This window comes from Siphateles boraxobius, unplaced genomic scaffold, assembly GCF_051911475.1.
Source record: "Siphateles boraxobius isolate OS27281-9 unplaced genomic scaffold, OSU_SipBor_1 29, whole genome shotgun sequence".
In the NCBI taxonomy this organism is placed as follows: Eukaryota; Metazoa; Chordata; class Actinopteri; order Cypriniformes; family Leuciscidae; genus Siphateles; species Siphateles boraxobius.
Genome location: NW_027508908.1, coordinates 5982501 through 6004485, shown reverse-complemented (window position 1 = coordinate 6004485; position 21985 = coordinate 5982501). Strand labels below are relative to the sequence as shown.

The 21985-nt window shown below is 36.5% G+C and overlaps 2 protein-coding genes across 21 annotated transcripts in view; both read left to right on the top strand.

Annotated features, from left to right (window-relative positions):
• The window catches only part of mcf2la (mcf.2 cell line derived transforming sequence-like a), a 67286-nt gene extending 52492 nt beyond the window's left edge, over positions 1-14794 (top strand). For 6 of the 20 annotated variants that reach the window (XM_077246296.1, XM_077246290.1, XM_077246300.1 and 3 more), the window contains exons 12-33: positions 759-950; positions 1122-1281; positions 1786-1842; positions 2237-2312; positions 2404-2470; positions 2857-2972; positions 3061-3130; positions 3216-3308; positions 4031-4123; positions 4201-4326; positions 4428-4649; positions 4934-5026; positions 5158-5236; positions 5778-5948; positions 6446-6538; positions 6771-6836; positions 7528-7605; positions 7922-7996; positions 11832-11941; positions 12036-12148; positions 13227-13330; positions 13421-13652. In XM_077246296.1, the coding sequence (XP_077102411.1) occupies positions 759-950; positions 1122-1281; positions 1786-1842; positions 2237-2312; positions 2404-2470; positions 2857-2972; positions 3061-3130; positions 3216-3308; positions 4031-4123; positions 4201-4326; positions 4428-4649; positions 4934-5026; positions 5158-5236; positions 5778-5948; positions 6446-6538; positions 6771-6836; positions 7528-7605; positions 7922-7996; positions 11832-11941; positions 12036-12148; positions 13227-13330; positions 13421-13500 (2334 nt within the window). In that variant the 3' untranslated portion in view covers positions 13501-13652. Of the gene's footprint in view, positions 1-758; positions 951-1121; positions 1282-1785; positions 1843-2232; positions 2313-2403; positions 2471-2856; positions 2973-3060; positions 3131-3215; positions 3309-4030; positions 4124-4200; positions 4327-4427; positions 4650-4933; positions 5027-5157; positions 5237-5638; positions 5949-6445; positions 6539-6770; positions 6837-7527; positions 7606-7921; positions 7997-11831; positions 11942-12035; positions 12149-13226; positions 13331-13420 lie in introns of those variants that run through there. The other 14 variants (XM_077246291.1, XM_077246292.1, XM_077246294.1 and 11 more) reach the window with 14 other exon arrangements.
• Positions 14795-16417: 1623 nt separating this feature from the next.
• Positions 16418-21985, top strand: part of cab39l (calcium binding protein 39-like) — an 11326-nt gene continuing 5758 nt past the window's right edge. Inside the window, exons 1-3 of the mRNA XM_077246289.1 lie at positions 16418-16829; positions 19643-19777; positions 21950-21985. The exon at positions 21950-21985 is cut by the window's right edge and continues 129 nt beyond it. Of these exons, the coding sequence (XP_077102404.1) occupies positions 19676-19777; positions 21950-21985 (138 nt within the window). The 5' untranslated portion in view covers positions 16418-16829; positions 19643-19675. The remainder of the gene's footprint in view (positions 16830-19642; positions 19778-21949) is intronic.

Here is a 21985-nt window from a genome sequence, read left to right as displayed (position 1 = left end):
AGTCAACGAGAGAACTTTATTCCTGTGCTGACATACAGTATTTCAATTTGAAACCGGAAGTTGGAGAAGGACATAGAGACTGTGACCTAAACTAAAGGCTATTAGCTATTTAGCAATGTCCATTTGATATTTATAATTTAGAAGGAGGCTTTGTCAACTTTTAGGAATAGATTACAAATGGTCTGAAAGCTAACAGACATGTTAAAAACTTGCCACAAAAACTTCCTTAAAGGTGGGGTATGTGATTTGGAAAACGACCGGCAGATTTTGAAAATACACAATTCAAATGGTCCTACCTTCTTTCCCCCAACGCTGGGCCTGACTCCACCCATTTGAAGAACATGGACGCGCAATCATGCACGAGCGAAAACTCAGATGTGCGAGAGATTGTAATGACGATTTACTACTAATCATGGAACCGGCTTTACTGACGAGATGCGCATGCGTCGTGAGCTTTGAGTATGTGCACGAAGGGGGTCACGCGCGCTGGGGGGAGGGGGGTGTGGCATGACCGTTTGATTGACGAACTTACTGTCCAATAATTCCAGGTGGTCTTGGAAATGATTGGCTGGAGTTTTTCGAGTCCTGCCCGTTCCACAGATGATTCAATTGCTTAATTTTCATTTCAGTGCTTCTAACTCAGTGGCCGTAAGTGGGTTAGGAATAGGATTTCAAGTTATTTTGAAAAAATGGACAAAAAAGAAAATTACATACCCCACCTTTAATGATGACGACTCTTTTTCTTCCGTCACTCTCAGGCCTCTAAATGGTGTGATGATGGGATCTACCTCCTGGCGTCTCAGCCTGTGGATAAGTGTCAATCACAGGATGGGGCGGAGTCAGCGCTGCAGGAGCTTGAGCGTTACCTGGATACAGCCAATCAGCACAAGCTGACAGATTTGAATGCAATTTGGAGGGACTATGAGTCAGTGCTCACTGAAGACTTCAAGGTAAAAGACACAAAACCATGAAAAAAAAAAACGTAACTGAACCATAATACGCATGTATAGATTTTTATGTATACTTGTATTGGTTATTTAAGTGTTATTGAGAATATAAAAAAATGATTAGTCAAATGTCTTGTCAAGTTTAAGTTGAATTAATATTTTGTGCTCAAACAGGATCAGGTGGGCAAAGTGTTTCAGAAGCAGCTGTCCATGCAGGAAATGTTTGAGAAGAGGAGGGTCAGTCTTAAGAAGTTAGCAGCCAAACAGACACGACCCGTGCAGCCCGTCGCCCCACGTCCTGAGGCCATCATCAAATCACCCATCTTGTCTCCAGGTTAATCCCCAAAACGTGACTTTTTGTGTGTTGGGTTGGGTTTCTCAGAAACGTGTCACTGTTTCTAGGTCCAAATGCTCCATCAGATGCATCAGAACAACACGCACTGCTAATATACTTTCACGGTGTGCTGTAATACTGTAAAAAAAAACAGGTTCCAAACCTTTATCTCCATACTCTTTTAAAAAAATAAATAAAGGTTCTTTAAAGGGATTTATGGTTCCATAAAGAACCATTAACATCCACAGAACTTTTTTCAAAAAAAGTAATTTGGTTTATGAGCCCACAGGAAGTGTCTTCATTAACCATGTTTACATTGTTACGGTTACCCATGTTATTATACACATGTGTGTCCTCATAATAAACCATACAAGAACAAGCACACAAATTCCCTGTCACTTATTTTACTCTTCTGCCATCTAGTGTTCATAATAGAAAACTGCAGGGATCATTGCCACAAAAAAGAATATTATTATATTTTATGCATGTGTTTTTTATTCCCAGCGCATAGGGAGAAGACTATAGAGGGTGATATCATCAATGGAAACTGCAGAAAAGTAGGTATCTTATCTCTAGGAAAGTGCTTTATTTATTTTTAAGCATTAATATTTATAATACTGCTTTGATATTGATAAATGAAGCAACAGTGGTTGCGCTGCTGCCTTATGCATTTGTTACACTTTAGCTTTTTTTTAATTGAATATTAAGTATTAAGTTTTTTGATTTTAATTGTATACATTTTTAATTGTTTATTCTCAATTTTTACAGATGATCAAAAACCTTAGCAGTTTAAAAATGAACAAATGTCGAGTTTGTTTGAGTGGAATTTGAACGTTGAGCTGAAAATATGTGTGATTTAATAAAATGACAGAATTGATTTGAACACATTTTCAAGACACTGTATGTGTGTTATATACGTAGAAATCAATGCGTGGTTGTTTATATTTGCAGGAAGAGATGCACTTACAGAATGACGGCAGCAGACACCCGTCTGTCTCTGATGAAGAGGAGAACTTTGCTGTGCTTAGACGGTCAGTCAGTCGGGCGACTTAAAAGGAAAGTGAGCTATTGTGTGTCATTTTCTGTTTGACTGATTATCTGTTGAATGTCCGTCCACTACAGGCATGTGATGAACGAGCTGTTGGAGACGGAGAGAGCGTATGTGGAGGAGCTGCTGTGTGTGCTGGAGGTGAGTTACACTGACACCTTTCACTACTAGAGGTCAGATCAAAGTTGCAATCGTCTTTTCTTTCCTATTGTGACGTATATAAGTAAAACAGCTTCTCGAACAAGAAAAAAATGTAGGGCGGGACTTGATTTTGTCCATGGGGAATTGATTGGCTTGGAGTGGTTTGCTATTGGTGGATCTCATTTGAGTGACAGGTTGCCCCGCCCTTGTGCCAGTAAACGCATCATCACAGAAGAGAAGCTATTTTGATGAAAGAGTACAAGGGCACATGAATAAAATAAAAAAAAGCAATATTCCATGAAAAAAAAAAGAATTGTCAATTTTGATTTCATGGTGACTTTAATAACTTTTAGCGCATTTGACTTGACAAATGATTTTGTGTTTAGGGTTATGCAGCAGAAATGGACAATCCAGCCATGGGTCATCTCATCCCCAACACGCTGCTTCACAAGAAGGACATCCTCTTTGGCAACATGCCTGAGATATACCAGTTCCACAAGAAGTGAGTTGAACCCTCTCTGTCTCCGTTTGAGCTTTCACTTGTGTGGTGTTATAAAGCTAAAGTGCCTCTTATTCTCTATATATTTTAGGACTTTTCTTCGTGAACTGGAGACGTACACAGACTATCCTGAGCTTGTGGGCCGGTGTTTCTTGGAGAGAGTGAGTCTGAAGTTACGTCTTGTGCTGTTCTGATTTATTACGTGATTAAATGGATTTTTATAATATCTTTTTCATGTTTTGTTAGATGATGGATCTGCAGATATATGAGAAGTACTGTCAGAACAAGCCTCGCTCCGAGTCTCTGTGGAGACAGTGCTCTGACTGCGCTTTCTTCCAGGTCATCTTACATTTCTATTTGCAAGAAATTACAGACACCATTAAGCCAAGTTAAATATAAGCACTTTTTAATATATATATAATCCAAAGGATTATATTATTGAGCGTCATAGCTAATAATTTAGGAATACAATATATAGAACTATTATATACACTACTGTTAAATGGTTTGGGATTTTTTTCAATGTTTTGAAAGAAGTTTCTTATGGTCACCAAGGCTACATTTATTTGATCAAAAATATAGTACAGACAGTAATATTGTAAAATATTATTACGATTTAAAATAACTGGTTTCCATTTGAATATAATTAAAAATTTAATTTATTCCTGTGATCTAAAGCTGCATTTTCAGCATCATTACTCCAGTCTTCAGTGTCACATGATCCGTCAAAAATCAGTCTAACATGCTGAATAGAAAGTTCAAAACAAACAGCATTTATTTGCAATAAAAAATTTGTAACAATTTGTTTTTACGGTCACTTTTGATTAATTTAATGCCCCCGTGCTATATATATATATATATATATATATATATATATATATACACATACACACACACTTCTTTAAAAAAATATTTATTGCCCCAAACTTATAAATTTATTATTATTATTTCATAAATAATACTGTACTATAATAGTTTAATAGTAATAGTTATACAATAATCATTATCATAAACTATATTCATAGTAAAGAAAATAAAGAATTTGTGTATGCTATTTTCAGGAGTGTCAAAAGAAGCTGGAGCATAAACTTGGTTTGGACTCGTACCTGCTCAAGCCTGTGCAAAGAATAACCAAATACCAGCTTTTACTCAAGGTAAACTAGACCCAGACCCAAATATGTAATTCCTATATTTGCACGTCTGTCTGGTAACCTCTGTGTGTTTATATCAGGAACTGTTGAAGTACAGTAAAGGCTGTGGCGGTGAGGAAGACCTGCAGGAGGCGCTCTCATCTATTCTAGGCATCCTGAAAGCTGTGAATGACTCCATGCACCTCATCGCCATCACTGGATATGAAGTAATGACTCATTTTATTTAATCTGCAGATTGAATGAAAAAGGTTATCAATAATGCAAGACACCTTTGGAGTCGTTGTTGACCCTTGACCTGTGTTTCCAGGGCAACCTCAGCGATCTGGGCCGCTTGATGATGCAGGGGTCGTTCAGCGTGTGGTTGGAGCATAAGAAGGGTCACGCGAAAGTGAAAGACCTGGCACGCTTCAAGCCCATGCAGAGACACCTCTTCCTGCACGAGAAATATCTGCTCTTCTGTAAGAGACGAGAGGAGAACGGAGAAGGTTATGAGAAAGCCCCGTCATACAGCTTCAAACACTCACTCAACGTAAGTCCCGCATGCCAAAGGAGTTTAAGACAGAATATTAAAGTAGTTTTTTTTCATTTAATACTTCTCTGACATGGAAGTCAGTCGGACGATGAGGGCAAATCAAGGGAAGATTTATCATTTTTAGTGTAATCTAACCAAGAAAAAAAAGAACTGCTCGTAAACTGCATGTTTAAGTTGTGTTTTGTCTTGTGTAAATAAAGGTTAATGAAGATAAGCACATTTACGGGGAATATCTGTTTTCTGTACGAGACTGATTATGTTCATATCTTGTCCTCTGATAGATGAGTGCTGTAGGCATTACTGAAAATGCAAAAGGAGACAACAAAAAGTTTGAGATCTGGTGTAATTCTCGAGAGGAGGTGTATATCGTACAGGTAAACTCTTATACGTTTTACAATTGTCGTTGTAAAAATATCCTTTGTCTTTTTAAATAGCATTGAATGTATATAATCAAATCTATAACCCTGTCACTCACCTTTCTGGTCATTTTATTGTTTATTTTCAGGCGCCGACACCAGAAATCAAAACGGCATGGGTGAATGAGATCCGGAAGGTTTTAACGGGGCAACTTAAGGCTTGCAGAGGTGAAAGACACTGTGCCTTACTCGTTCTTTTTATTATTTAGCAAGGAAACATTCATTTGATCAAAAGTGACAGTTAAAGACAATTATAATGTTACAAACATTTCTATTTCAAATAAATGCGGTTCTTTTGAACCCTCTATTCATCAACAAATCCTGAAAAATATTAAGCGGCAAAACTGTTAGAATATCAACATAAGAATAATGTTTCTTGAGAAGCAAATCAGATTTCTGAAGGATCATGTGACACTAAAGTCTGGCGTAATGATGCTGAAAATTCAGCTTTGCATCACAGGAATAAATTACGCTTTTTAAATATATTCGCGTAGAAAACGATTATTTTAAATTGTAATAATATTTCACAATTTGACTGTTTTTACTGTATTTTTGATCAAATAAATGCAGCTTTGGTGAGCATAAGAGAACATTACCAACATCATACCGACCCCAACATTATGAACGGTAGAGTATATAGAAATGACACACTTCACGTTATCAGCACGTTATGTTTGTAGTTGTGTAATGCTGTTGTGATGTGTTTCAGAGGCGAGGCAGAAGAGCTCAGATCAGTTAACTCCCACCGGCAGCAGTCTAACCCTGAGCCCCTTCAAGTCCAACCCAAAGACCCTCAAGAAGGGAGAAGAGAAGAAAACTGAGCCCACAGCAGCAGATCCCAATACGCCTGCCTTACTCAAAAATAACGACAAGGTCAAAGGTCAGTCAGCCCTTCTCAACATGCACTACATATACAAGAATATCGAAATCACGTACTAAGTACTACATTTGAATTTACTCCGCGAAGTAGTACAGTAGGTCATCTGTGAACTTTACTGTTTTTAGAATACTATATATTCGGACATGCTACTGTTTTCACATTCTATCTAGTAGGGAAGAATAAAATTTCAGACACAGCGTCTGTGTGTACGCATTTTCAGAGGTCGTCTTTCAGATATTACAAAGGACATATTTGAAATGAGTCAGTCAATGAATCTGTGAAACTAACCCGAGACTGACGTTTCCCTAAATCTATCCCACAATTCAGAATGCTGCTGTCTTTCCTCTTGCTGCTTAGACTGTGAATTTCTGTGATTTAAATTTCTTTGTGACCCCTGGTGTTTATTTTTTTCTAGTTTTTTATTTTCTGACTAAACCTGTAACGGCCTTGATTATTTCCCCCTCCTCTTTCTTTCTCTCTGTCTCTGTGGAGAATAGACGAGACTGTCACCAGTCCCAACTCTGAGAGAGCTGCAGTGGCTAAAAAACGTTTTACACTGCAGGGCTTCAGTAACCTCAAGAGCCAAAAAGGTACAGCAGGGCAATGCATTTACAACAGGGTCACTGTATATTGATAAAAGATTTCTGAAAATCATTGACAAAAGCATGTTTAGCAGAAATTTCTTAGTTAAAATGTTTAGTGTGCATATTTATTTATATTATACTAACTACGATTTGAAAACAAATAGTTTAGTGACATTGGATAAATTGAAAATATTGAACCTGGAATAAGTACTAAGCTTTGGTTTGAACCTCACTGCAGAGTTTATAGCAGCCTCTGGTGGCAAAAGCCACACACTACCAAAGGTCATCACTCTCTGCCCTCCAGGTACACTGCAGTCTCAGGATACACTAGACTCTAGTGTAGAGAACAAAGTCTAGATTAGCAGCGGTTTAACGGCAGAGTTCAAGCTTGGTAACATTAGAATTTCGAACTATCATTACTTAAATGCTCTTTACTGTGCCTTAACCAGGTGTGACACAACTTGTTTCCAGGAACAAGAATTTGTCCACAACTAAATCAAATTTGACTTTATTTTATTATTATTATTATTATTATTAAATTTTTTTGGACCAGTTACATTTCCCTGAGTTCACTGGTAGGGCCTAAACCTTACCCTAGGCATGATATAACTTTATTTCCAGAAGAATTTGTCCACACTGAAACTGAAAATGCTATGTGAATTTTATGTATTTATTTTATTTCATGGGAGTGGGATTTTGAACTGATAAAATGTCCCTGGGTTCACTGTAGCAGGGCTAACCAGCACAAAACTGGGAAAAAGGCATCTTTTATCAGATGTTGTTTTGTCACATCGCAAATGGTTAGGGCACAGTGTAAGACTTTAGTGTACATGCTACTTTAGAGGCTTTCACCCTGTAGAACAGCCACATTTTTCTTCATACTATTTAAGAATCTTTCCTTTAACCCTGTCATAGTTCTTCTCTTTCTTCTTTCCTGATTATTTGTCCTCTTATCCTTTTCTTTCTCCTTTCTCGCTCCTTGCTTTGGCTGCCAGGATCATCCCCCCCTAGTCCTGATCACAAAACTAAAAGACATGAGATTAAGAGTGATCCAACACCGTTTGGCTTCAGAGGTACACTGTCCCATAAAAACTCCCAGCATTCCCTCCTCCAACATCAGCCATGACCAGTGTCCTGTGCTCCCAAGCCTTTGTTTTATCATATTATGTGGTCTCCACATTTTATTTCACCTTCATAAATTAGGTTTCACCATCTTTCATACATCAGCCTGAAGTAATAATAAACTAAAACGCTTCAATATTAGGTGTTAAGCATTCACAATCCACACAAACTGACTTTAGTTCTGCATACCCCACCAACAAAAGCGATCTGTGGTGTTTGGTAAACCGATGAGAGTCTTTGAAATCTTATCGGCTGCCTCTCCCTTAGACGCAGGTCCCCACATCTCTCTTACCCGAGTGAGATGGATGAGCACTTCTAGTCTGTTGCAGGCTAAAAGGAGAGGTAACTAGATGCCTGGTGTGGGAATGAACTTTATCGTCTTTATTGCTCTCTCACAGCGAACTTCCAAACACCCTGGCAAACACTAACCACAGGGTATGATATTATTGCACTGTAATTGGTGGTTTGTAGGATAAATCACAGCGCTAAATGGCATCTCTGATATAACTGCTCAATAAATTACTATTGTAAATCTACAATGCTCTTTACCGTGGGAATGTGAATCCAGCCCCAGTTCATTTCGTATAACAGGAGAGAGAAAAGTAATCTGATAATCTCTTTATATTTACCGTACTCAGAATCCACTGAAATTGAATCATCATCATTATTTATTTACACTCATGGCATTTCAAACCTGTATGCCTTTCTTGCTTCCGCGGAACACAAAAAGAAGAATCGTTTCACAATTTACAGGTTGATGTTTTCCATCCATTTACATTGAATGAGGACTAAAGGGTTCAAGCTTCAAAAACAAAGCATAAGCACCATTAAAAGTATTATTGACATGGGTGTTATTCACTGACAATCTTTTCCTCAGGTGAGATTTTAACTTGAAAATCATTTGCCATCAGATCTTTGATTAAGCGAATTGAACTTGAGAACCAGTTCAGTCTGATTCAAGAATGAATCATTCAGACTGGTTTGTGAACCAAATCAATTACTTCACTGAAAAGATCCAACTTAAAATAATGATTCATTCACAAATTAGACTGATAACTACAGTATTTCTCTCATGAAGAATTTCAGTGAATAAATAGTTTTCGTTCTTCAGGCAAAGCTGTCATGATTTCATAAGATTTTGGCATATGCCTATATTTATACTTTTGCCCACCTTTTTGAAGTTTGAAAACTTTAGTTTCCATTTGTTGTAATTGCATGGAAAAGATCTTTCTGTATTCCACAAAACAAAAAGCCAAACAGGTTTGGAACGACATGAGGGTGAGTAAATAATGACAGAATTTTAATTTCTGGTCAAATTATTCCTTTAAATACTGTGTTTTTACTGTCGATTTACGGGAATCCTTTAAAATAGTACATTTATAAGCCAAAAGATGTCAGTTTGTGCAATTTGCACTTCCCTTGGTGTGGAAACACTTGAGTCTAACGCTGCATGGGTGTCTGGTTTGGGTTCCTGTCTGGTTTGCGGTGCTAGTTCTGGATTCACTTTTACAATTCTGAAACCACAGATCCGTTTCTACCAAACACTCTTCCAGGCTCCATGATTATCCACTGATTCAGACTTATAAATGTTTATGCATCTCTCCATAAACATGTTTTTGAATGATTTGTGAATGTGTCTCATGCCGCCTTCACAGTCATAATCTAAACATAAAACACAAACAGCTGTTAGCGCAGTGCCTGGACCTGTTCCTCTTTTTAAATGGATTATGAGATAGAGGCTCTGGCTCCGTTTCAGAATCTAGTGTGCCGCCTACATTGGCATCACATGCACACTCCCAATGCAAAATCTGTTCTGAAACTTAGGAAGTGTGATTATTACTACATCTTTCATATCAATTCCATAATGCATTGTGACAAGCCCAGTGAAAACGTCCATCCAAGATGGTGAATTTGGTTAAAGAAATGACAACTAGCAAATTTCCAATCGGTGTAATAACTATTTTTTGTTAGCTTAGCAACATGCTAATTCTCAAACTCTATAGGTAATGCGTTGACGTCACTTCCTAGCCAGAAAGCGCACCCTCAGCCGGACTGTGTGGCAAAAAAGCCTCTTGCATGATAGGAATTAATAAGAGAAACTTCGAAAACAACCGATTGTCAGTTTAAACTAAAGGTCTGTTCCTTACAACTTATCAAAGATCCAGTGATCCATGGAAATTGACATGCAGCCAGGAATCGTGTTTTCTGACATTTATATGAGCCTGATTTCGACGCTGGGGAAATATAAAGCAAATTTGCCTGTGAACGCTTTATATAAATACAATATAGGTAGGCCTAAATCCGTGTGATCACTTACTGTATTTCAATGTTATGTATCATCCAGCCTTAAAACATGTATAGTTTTTTGTAAGTGTTTATTTAACAACGTCTAATTATGCAGAATATACAATGGTAAATATTTAATTGATGAGTTGTCAATACAATATATGTATATATATATATATATATATATATATATATATATATATATATATATATATATATATATCATATTGACACACAATTATAACTGCAAATCGACCTTTCGCTGCCTGGAGTCCAGTTGTTTCTATGAATATCAGCGATCCATTTGCATCTCTGTTCTGTATCTTTCAGTCTGTAAAAATATACCTCAGATTTCTTGTCAAATCTAGTTGTACAGTCAATCGCAATGCTCTTTCCTGTTTTAGATGCGTTTTGTGTGTTTTTCTCAGCATTCACTCTGAAAACAAATGCTGCCTCGAAGTCTTTTTGCAACTCAGTGGGCGTAACCGCAGTAGGGTGACCACAATCAAACAAACCAAAAGTGGGACGTTTATAAGTTTGTGTGGGACAATGTGGGACATTTTACCAACACTAAAACATAACCTGAAACTGTTATATAATGTTTATCTAACTTAATAAAAACATTTGTATTCTGCCTTTCAGCAGATAAAAATTCTTTGTTCTTTACATCACAATGTAACATAACATGTCTTTATTTTACATGACGTTTAAATTCAACATCCATGAGCCCAAAGGCAGGCATCATGCAGATAAGTCCAACTAAAATCCAACAAAATAAATGAGCAAATAAAATATAAAACAACATGAATTTAGATCATTGACAGTCTTATATATTAAGAATATATTAAACCAAAAACGTTCAAATTTTTTTAAAAAGGATGTTAATTAAAACAACCACAGCAGGCAACAAGTTGATAAATTCAAATTCATTCAATTTAAAAATTATTTTTCCGAATTATCCATTTGTTTTCTGACAGAAACACATGGAACGAATCACCGCTGTACATTTTGATCGACAGCCGTCACAACCTACTAGTGACCATGTTTACTCTTTCCTTTCAACCATTGGATAGGATTTTAAAAATGGCTGTTGTATTTGTACTTCTGACGAAGCGCTGTTAAATTTAGGGGAAAAACTACGCTGCAAAAAGAATAAATGAAATGCTTTCTTAAAAAGGCAAAAGAACGCATGCACGTTTTCTTAATATGATAATTAAAAACTAACAGTCTGATGAAAATGTGGGACGTGCGGGACAAGGGGTGAAAATGCTGTGCGGTACAACGCAAAGCGGGACGCGTGCTCACCCTAAACCGCAGTCATTCCGGCCAATGGTGACGTCACGTGCTCATGTAGAGCGTTTAGAATTTTTTTTTTCAATTGGGTTCTTAAACTCAATTTTAAAGAATGCTTTACGCCAAAAATATTCTATTTCAGGAGAAATCCCTTAAATGATTGCATAATATAAATGATTGCGTAAGTCTTAAATGATTGCAATAATAAATGTTGATGTTCATTTTTAATGGGATATTTCAATGTTTTTATACTGATAAAGTTTTTTCACAAGCTTTTTAAAATAATTTTAAAATTATCCTATCATGGGAGCGCCTAAAATTTTCTATATATGAAGCACCTGACAGGAACTTTAAGGTTCTTCATCATAGACTGTAAAAGTTCTATATAGGTTATTTTCTTCTTAGAGTGAGGTTCCATGACAGTTAGGAATCCGGCTTTTTCTATACATAAGGAGTGAACAAGAAAAGAGCTAACTACGTTTTGAAACCGAGCCAGTCTCTTCTTCATCTTCCACACACCATCTATTTATCACTCTCTTTCGATGTCTTAACATGATCCAAATGTCACATTGGTTTCACCCATCCTCTCTTCCACAAGGCTTCACCAAGGCGTCGCTGTCTATGGATGCGTCTGAGGAGAACGACGATTACTCGAGCGCCGAGGACCCCATGAACTCTGACCCTGAGGATGAGGGAGGGAAGAAGCTGGTGAGTCTCTTGAGGAACTCTTTGCTGCATGATTCCTTGTGTCCTCCTATGTTTGCCTGAGCACAGATGGTGTCGTGTTTGTTTTCTGCATTAGTCTCCAGGCAGGTACGTGGTAGTAGCTGACCATGAGAAAAGCGGACCACAGGAGCTGACGGTTAAGAGTGGAGACACGGTGGAGCTGGTGAGAGAGGGAGACGACGGACGCTGGTAAGATTCACACATTCAGGATTATGGAAATACTGTCATCATTTACTCATCCTCCTGTTTCACGTTATGACCCATAAATTAACCGTTTGTTTGTGGTTTTTAATAGATCAACAATTTAATTCAATGGATCTTTTATTCTGTTGAATCAATTTAAATAAATTCAAAATCTAAACAATTATGACTGTTATGTATCAGTGTTATTTTAAGATTATCTATATTCTAATATAGCTTGTATTCATATTTTAAAGTTGCATTGTGTAATATTTAGGAGGATCTGTAGACAGAAATGCAATATAATATACATACTAACTATGTTTTCATTGGTGTATAAAGACCGTTTAAAGTGTATGATGAACCGTTATGTTTGTATTACCTTAGAATGAGCAGTTTCTATCTGTATACACCGCGGATCCCCTTACATTGAAATGCGCCGACATGTTTCTACAGTAGCCCTAAACGGACAAACGAATTCGTCACTATGTTGTACTTCGTGCAAAGAAGCTAGCTGAAGTCAGCGAATAAAACACTGACACAATGATGAACAAGTAACAATAATATTCGCAATAACATATCATTTTACTGAATAATAAAGTATTTGTAAAGAAATACCTTGTAAAGAAACCTCATTGCTGAGCTGGCTACTCTCTGTTGTCTCAGACGATGACATATTTTCCTGTCGGCCACCGTAACTTTTGTTGGTTGAAATTCGTAACCTCACCACTAGATGCCGCTAAAAATTACACACTGCACCTTTAAGTTAGCTTTTATTTTTAATATTTTCAGTTTTAATTTTAAATTTAGTTTAATTTGCATTTGTTTTTTTAGTATTACTTATAAGGTTTAATTTATTTTTATCTCAATATGTGTTTTTCAATTTCAAGTTTTCGTTTAGTTTAAGTTTTTCATCAAATATTTATGGAAGCTTGTTTCCTCCACAGAATAAAACATTTAAAAGATAATTGCTACTTTTTATCTCACAATTGCGAGTTTACATCTCACAATTCTGACTTTATTTCTCAAAATTGCGAGATATAAAGTCAGAATTGCAAGTTTAATTCTGATAATAATTTTTGTTCAGGTTTGTACGTAATCTGCGGACCACTAAGGAGGGCTGGGTCTCTGCTGCAAACTTGCTCACTCTCATCAGAGAATCAAAATCTTCTCAATCTCTCTCCAGCTCAGGTAACACAACTTCCTGCTTTCCATCCACCACACAATAAATCCCCATCATATTTTCTGAATTTAGCTAATGTACGCATGTTTTCCCCACAGAAGGCAGTGGGTCTGGAAACCTCAGTACGTCGTCCAGCTGCAGCGAAACCTACACGAGCTTCTCTGACATCAAAACCTGAAGCCCGCTGCTCCAGCGCCTTGTGGCAGCTCCTACACAGTGCACTTTCTACTGAAGCTCCTCGAGCCTTTGTACTGTATTTAACCTCCTCAACCGAGAAAGGAATCGACCTCTGCGGTCAATATGCGCTATTCAGGATATTTTATATAGAGCGTCACCCTTTCTCAACCGTCTCTCCTTCATAAGAGAGAGAAAAAAATGTCTGCTGTTCCCATTCACATTCTCTATTACTTTGAAAATATCGCGTGATGCTGTCCGTTTTGCATCTGCATGCATTTCATCAAAGATTAAAAGAGAAAACGAGTTTTTGGTCGAGTCGGCATTAACATCAAAGTAGCCGGCGGTCTAAAAGTCTTTAAATATACATAACAAGGACTCTCACATGAGCTTCCACTGGTTTTATTGATCTTGCTTTGAGAATGTCAGTGTCTTTTTGGAATGTCTGACTGTTGGCGTCTAAAGCTCCTGTCCGATTTGCTGTAGCAGCAAGACAGTGAAACGTTGTTTTATACGATAAAGATTCTTGAGGTTATGCCTGGTGAAAAGTCCTGTTCACTGTTATGTATTAATCTAAAACAGCTGTATAGTTTAAATTATTTCCTGTAAAAGATTTGTACAGATATTAACTTTTATCTCATGTTTTTCATTAAAACAGTATATATATATATATATATATATATCTATACATATTGTATATTATGACCACTATTGTTGTGTGTCAATGAATTGTATTTTGTTGTATTTGTCACTTTACTGTTCTAACATTTTCCAGTAACAACATACCAATTGTGTTCACATTTTACGCAATTTATTTTCCTGTACGTCACCACAGATTGTTTAATTTGGATGGTTCAAAATGTAATCTGGAAAGTGATAATTGGCGTGTCACTCAACTTTTCTAAGACTCGATTTTAAAGGTCAGAACCTTTTGTCGAAAAGTATTACTTAAAACTTGTCAAAGTTCATTTAATCATAATCCTAGACAGCTGATTCAATCAAGGATGAATACCACAGCGTTTCTGTGCTCAAGTGTTCATGTCCCCAGAACTGTTCACTGTCGTTTGTTTTAACGTGTTCAGCAATACAGAAATCATTGTTAATATCTATTTTATGTGGCACATTGCTGCATGTTAGTTTTATCTCATGCTAGTTTTATCGTGTTCTCATTTGACATAAAATATTTTCCTCTATTAGACTCGTATCTTTGTACATGTGTAAATATGTATCTAAGAGGTTGTATGAGATGAATGAATTTAAAGTGCTTAGGCAGAAATAAACTTCACTGAAACATTCTATCCTATTCTGCTGGCTCAGATTTGTCAAGGAAATATTGAGTGTGTTTGCTACATTGCTCTCATTTCTGCTTTGAAGATGACCTTTTAATTATTTTGGTAAAGTCGATCTTAAATTTATCAGCTTTTTCATTATGCACCACAAACAACTTTTTAATTTTGCAAATACATTTTACTTAATAATTTATTATTGTTAGACATTTTTGATGCATTTAAATCTGTTCCATGACAGTGAATGCTGAAACTTTTGTGATTGAAATCACATATTTTTGATATAAATATTAGGAGCTAATATCAAGACCAAAATAAACATTTCTCTTGATAATAGAAATACCATATCAGAATTCATTACAATATATTTTATGATGATAAAAATTGGTAAACTTTTATGATAGAATTTTCTTTTTGAAACTTGATTTTAAATATTAAGACCATAAAATAAAACAATTTTCCTTAATTTACCATACACTGTAAAAAAAAAAATTACATGATCAATAAGTTATGACAACATAGATTTTTGTATTGCTTTAACTCATTAGAATAAGTTAAGCAATTGTCAACTTTTTATGTTGTACAAGATTCAACTAATATTTTTTAAGTTAGTTTAGTGAAATTTAAGTTGAATTTACTTAAATATCCAAGTTGATTTTACTTAAAAAAATTAAGGCAGCAACTTTGTTTTACAGTGTAGCAGAATTTTTAATTGTTTCATAATAAAAGATGAATGGTTATGCTTTTAGTAATATTTTATTTTTAAAACTGGATTTATAAATAATAACAGCTAATATTAAGGCTCTAAAATAAAACAATTTCCCTTAATAATAATAATTTATCTGAATTTTTATAAACATGAAAATCTGGTTTCTGATAATAAAGGACAATGGCGTGAACTTTTATGGTAGAATTTCATTTTCAATCAAATTTGATTTTAAAATGAAGGGATAGTTCACCCAAAAATGAAAATTCTGTCATCATTTACTCACCCTCAAATTGTTCCAAACCTGTATAAATTTCTTTCTTCTGCTGAACACAAAATAAGATATTTTGAAGAATGTTTGTAACCAAACAGACTTATCTGACTTATCTTATTTTGCGTACAGCAGGAGAAAGAAACTCATACAGGTAAAAAACAACATACTAGGGTGAGTAAATGATGACATAATTTTTGGGTGAACTAGCCTACTTTAAATATGTAATAGTGCCAAAACCTGCCATTTAACATTCTATTGTAGGATTTTTATCTAAATTTAAGAAAACCTAAAGTTAAACAATTCAAGAAAAAAAAAACATTAAAGTCCAACAAACATTGCAATTAGGAAATATGATTAAAATCTGAGGAAAATTAATCTTATCCAAGAGGATTTGAAACCCACTCTATGGTATATTTTTAATATAGCCTTCTCTTTATCCCCCCCCAAATAGATTTAGTTTCAATTTAACCTTTAAGAATTGCGCAGATTTTTATGAACCAGCCACAGATCGTTTAAGAGCGGGTCTGTGACTCACACTGCGCACACGCGGACTTTGGCTATGAGAGTGACGCTCAATAGTTCATGCAGGTATATGACGCGATACTAGTATAAAACGTCGTGATTCAAAATCATGAGTCATGCACTTATTTTAGTCAGTATATCTCTTCATAATACAGTCTGAACACATCCACATCCGGGTAACACAACGCCTCGCCTCAGTGCGGGAGGAAGGCTTTCAGCATCTGATCTGAGATCAGCTCGCACGTCACAGGCTAAACTGCCACGGATGCTCACAGAACCGATCCCAGATCATTCTTCAGCCGCGGAAAGGCAACAGACAGGGAGTTTGTGTTACAAACCCATCATGTCTTCTGCAGATATACGCGTTTGAGTCAGTCAGTGTTTAATTCGCTCATACACACTTTCCTCTGACGTTTAGCCCAGCGCGCGCGCGCGCTCACACACACACACACAACACACAGTCTGCTGGCGTGATCAGGACGGCTGCTCGCGAATACACACAGAAACCACAGCAGCAGCAGAAGACACAATTACATCGCAGCACTGTAAGTATTCAACATTTCAGACATTACAAACGCGATATCGAAATAATAGCTAGATATCATATAACGTCGAACACCAACATAAGCTCACAGGCTAACGTTACTGCTGTGTGCCTTTATTTTGGTGTCGCAAGAGAATAAGCTAAGCGTACGCCCAATTTTCCCCATGTCGGGCTTGTTTTTGGTAACAGGGTTGACAAACTGAGAGTGTATATGAGTGTTTGAGCTCGAGCGTCTGAGATCTGCTTCGTTGTTACTGTTGTCGTTCTGTTCGATTGTAACGTTCTATTCGCGTGTTACATTGTAACGAGCAACTCGCTCAGTGTCACGCTGTAATTCTGCTGCTGTTTGTGTTGAATTGAGTGAACAGGCCTGAAACAACAGATCCCACCACTGCAGGGCCTTCTCACACACATGCAGATCATGCACCGGAGGGCCTGCTCACTCCGTTCAACATGCATTTCAGCACGATTCCACATAACACCAGTATCAAATCTGTCAGATGCTTCCCTACAGTCCTAATAGAACTTCTGTCACACCAAATCTGACGGCTGACGTTGAAATGGCATACATTTAGCTTTGTTTTTTTGTAAAGTGATCTGCAGTCCAATGATAATATATATTTTAAAAGTATTTTATTTTGTAGAACTATTACATCAATGTCAAAATTAATGACATAATTTAATGATAATATGTTGATTAAAATAGATTCAACTCCTTGTAAATTCATATTATTAATTTGAATAAAACCTTTGTATATTAAAACTAATAATTTTAATGACCAAATGTTTAGCTGTGTCCCACATATTTTGAATAACCCTGATACTGCATAATGTTTTTTTTTTATTATGATTTCTTTAAATGTATTTTATATCACTAAAATGACACATTCCCAAAATTGTCACACCCAAGGAGTGACATCATTTGAATATTTTCTTCATCATATCGGGAAGTGTTTTTTTTTTTTTTTTTTTTTTTTTTTTTTAATCTTGACTTTAGTGTTAAAGCTCAACCCTGTTACCAAATAGGTTTTTGTAATTTATGGAAAATATAAGTTAACCAGTTAGCACAATTTTCAGTTTTTGGTCACAAACTAGCTAGCTGCTGCTGACTGACAGCTTAGGCTGAATATGCAACACATTTATTATATATTTTTTAGAAATTCCGTTCTTGTTTTGTACCCAAATCTCATCACCTTCTATCTCTCATTTATCTAGGCTATGTCCAGTGCTTCAGACTAAATCCTTCAATTTCATATAAGGTGGTATTTACAGATAGTAAACAAAGGTGGCGCTTATTTTTTTCTTTGCCGAGGACTATATACAATTCCTAAAACTGTCACATAGCAAACAGAGGAACTGTTCACTCACTGTTAAATAAATGTGGTCATGTGACATTCCTCAGAGATGGGCCTTTTGATGGTTAAGGTGGTATTGTGATAGCAAACGCGGGCGAGGTGAGGGTGGTATGTGTTTCTGGAGATCGGGTATGACTTAAGACTTCATGACTGACGTGAGTCAGGTGTTGGTTTTATTGCTGTCAGTGTTTACATAGTGAATTATTGTAAGTTATTCCCACACCTAGATTGCAGAGTTCAAAGACTAGGATCGGTATTCAAAAAACTATTGAATATTTTCTTTAAGAATCCTCTACAGGAGGTACTATCAAACTATACACTTTATGTAATCATTAAACTGTCATAAGGTCAAGTGGTAATATTGTAAGATGTACTGAATGAACGCAGCAGTGATATGAAGGGAATCTGTTCAAAGATCAGCTGCTGACAGGTGGAGGAACTGGAAATGTCTAACTCTTGGACTCTCTCTCTCTATCTCTCTCCCTCACTCATGCACACACACACACACACACACACACACCTTAGGTTCTTAGATCACAGGATTACCAGTCACAAGTTTCACTTAGTTCTCTCGGAAAAAAACAGTGAATATTCCCCTCATTATAATTGTGTGCTGAAAAGTTCCTCTCACATCACATTCTGCTGTCAGCCCTGTCAAAATGGATTTGTTTCCACTGTGAACAGATTCATTCAATCAAATCAAGAATAATCATTTAGTTTCATTTAAAGTACATGTTAGTTCAAGGCTGGAACAATGAATGGAGTTTTTGTCTTTAATTTACATAATAATTAAAGCTACTTACAGACTGAAGTGGAGTTTCAGATCATAACTGTTCTTAATTATTTAGATTTTTGGTGAAATGTAAATGGTTTTAAATCGGTGTTAACTTAAACCATAAAAAATATTTTTATATAAATGTAATAAAAAAGATCATTGATTGAAATAAAGATTAAAAAAAGAAAATGTAAATATTAGATGAAAAACTTGCAACTCAAATGGAAAGATCTGTTCTTCAGACTAAATTGTCTGTTGTACATATATCTTACTGTAAAACCAAATAAATATAATGTTCCAAAAAAGTATTTAAAGAACAAAAATGTAAAAAAAAAAAAAATTTTTTACAAAAGCACAACAAAATGACTAAAACTTAAACTAAAATTAAAATAACTAAATATTATAAATATAAAAGACTATGTACAATAATAATATATAAATAATACTAAAATAGCACTGGTTTTAATGGAACAGTTGCACTTCTAGGAACATACCTACTCATTCAAGTCATCAAAAGTTTAACATATAAACAGCAATCATTTTTATTTTTAAAAGAAATTCATGAGGCGGCATTTTTTGTACTTGTGTAATTTCAAGCATTTACACACACATCAGATCCCAAGATTTTTGAAGATCATGAGAAACACACAAAGCCATTGACTTCTTTTATTTTTTCTATTCTAGCCGTTCTACAGCTAGAAGTCTACGGCCGCTACCATGCCACTATTTGGTAAATCTCACAAGAACCCCACAGAAATTGTGAAGACCCTGAAGGACAACCTCTCCATCCTGGTCAAACAGGACAAGAAGACAGAGAAGGTATGAGTTTGAAGTTGTCATATTACAGCATTTGCTGGCAGTTTTATCACCTGACTATAGGAATTATATCAGGTAACAGTGCAGACATGGCAAAAAAAAATCCTATTGGTAAGGAGCATCTTGCAAGCTGTTTCTGATTGCTAGCTGTGGTGTCTGTCAGGAGGAGTTATAAAGCACAAGAGACAGGAGTAACAAACTTCATCCATCTTGTTTACCCTTTCACTTTTGTTCTCCACACATTACGTCATTAAACAACACTTCAAAATAGTAGTCAACGATACAATGTTACTCATGAACACAAATCAACAGATCGCTGCAATATGGCATACTTTACTGGGACTGTACAGCATCACTTTAATAAGCCTGATTTGAATCAAATGTGGTGTGTTTACACTAAAAGAATGTTCCAGTGCTTATTTAAGATGGCACAAAAGTGACTGTAAGGTTTAATGAATTTGCCACTCTTGTGTGTGTTTAGTTTGGTCCATCGGTCAGAATTCTTTTCTCCCTTATTTTTCCACAAAGATTTTATTCCATTCCATTATCTACCCGAGTTGTTCCAGATCTCTCGGATGATTGCATAATGAACTTGACTATTGAGTGATGATGCTGAAGTTTTCCTAGGTCTCTGCAGCTTTAACCTCAGACACATCATAGCTTTTTTTCAACCAGAATATCAGCGGTTATATCCTCTAAATCAGGCTTCATTCCACTGATGATTTTTTTTTTTCCATTGTGTTTTTGCATTTTTCATTTGCTTTTTCAGAGAGACAGGCCTGTCGTCAGGCAAATAAGAGTTTTAAATCAGTGCACTAGATCAGCAGTGGACGTGAATAATCTGATCCTATCGTAGAATATGGAAATGCATTTTGATAACTATGACTGTGTTTAGCCATGCTTTTGAATATTAGCATAAAGTCTACTCAACTTTTTTTATTATCTGCTGTTGAAGGGAAGTGTAACATGGAAATGTCTATAAATGGCCTTTGCCAGTTTTGTGAGCAATATGCATGCACCAGACTAATGTGAACATGCAGTCTGAAACTGGGATTTGCACTTAGCTTTTTAAAGACATAACTTTTTTTCTTCCAAAAGAGTTTTTCGTTTGAATTGCAGTTGTTTGTTGAATTTGGCTAGTTCAGATAAATTAGCCTGCTCATCTCAATGTCAATAAGATGCCCTATTTACTCGTTCTGAACCCCATTTTCAGAGCGTCCATTAGAGACCCAAATGAGCGCGAGGCTGGATTCCTTCCTGCAAGCTCTCATATTGGTGCTGAGAGTAGAAAGATGTCACAGAGGTGGGAATATCGCTCCACTGCCCGACCTCTTGCTCATTTTCCGCAGCCTCACGCTAAAGTCGAGCGTTTGAAGCGCTGGGAACCTGCTGATTGTTATTCCGAGGGCCTGGGGCTCTTCCAGCTGGAGGAAAATCCATATGCTTCACGATGCCCCCCCCACACTGTCAAACTGAGCTGTTTCAGCAGCTGATAAATAGCTAATGATGTTCTTTGTATAATGAGCTTACATTTGAAATTACTCAGAATCCTTTTAGGTGTGCAAACCAATGTGTGACATTGATACCATATGCTCTGTGTACACATGTTCAGGAACGCCTGAGTTGTGTTGAATTGGCAGCATATTTTGTGGTGAGACTTAAAGCGGCACTATGCAGTTTTTTTAGCTTAACTCAACAGCTTCGGAGTCATTGGAGTGGTTATATGACTTTTTCGGGTTGAACGGTGGCCGTCTTGCTCCCCCCTGGTGCCTGTGAGCGGAGAAACAACCCTTGCAACTTTGGCCCGGCGGGCCGCCGGCCTCAGCTTCAGGAAGTATCGCGCGAAATCAGCTCTCGCGATGTAACGACTTGCTTTACGGCACTGCACACATACACTATCTCAACATTTATATGCTAGCCTTCTGTGTCTCATACATACCTCAGTGGACATGGCTCCATGTGTTCGCCAGCTTCTTTGAAAACAAATGCACATGGCCAGAGGGAGAAGATGGGAGGGGGGAGATTCGCCAACGAGTTTTTATGACAGTTTAGTCAAATATCTATTCCGAAGCTGTAGGGGGAGCTTTATAGAGTAACCTGTGAGAATACAGCGAAGAAATTGCCAAAACTGCATAGTGCCGCTTTAAGTGACTTTTTTGTTTTTGTGTTTGTCAGGCTTCAGAGGAGGTGTCGAAATGTCTGGTGGCGATG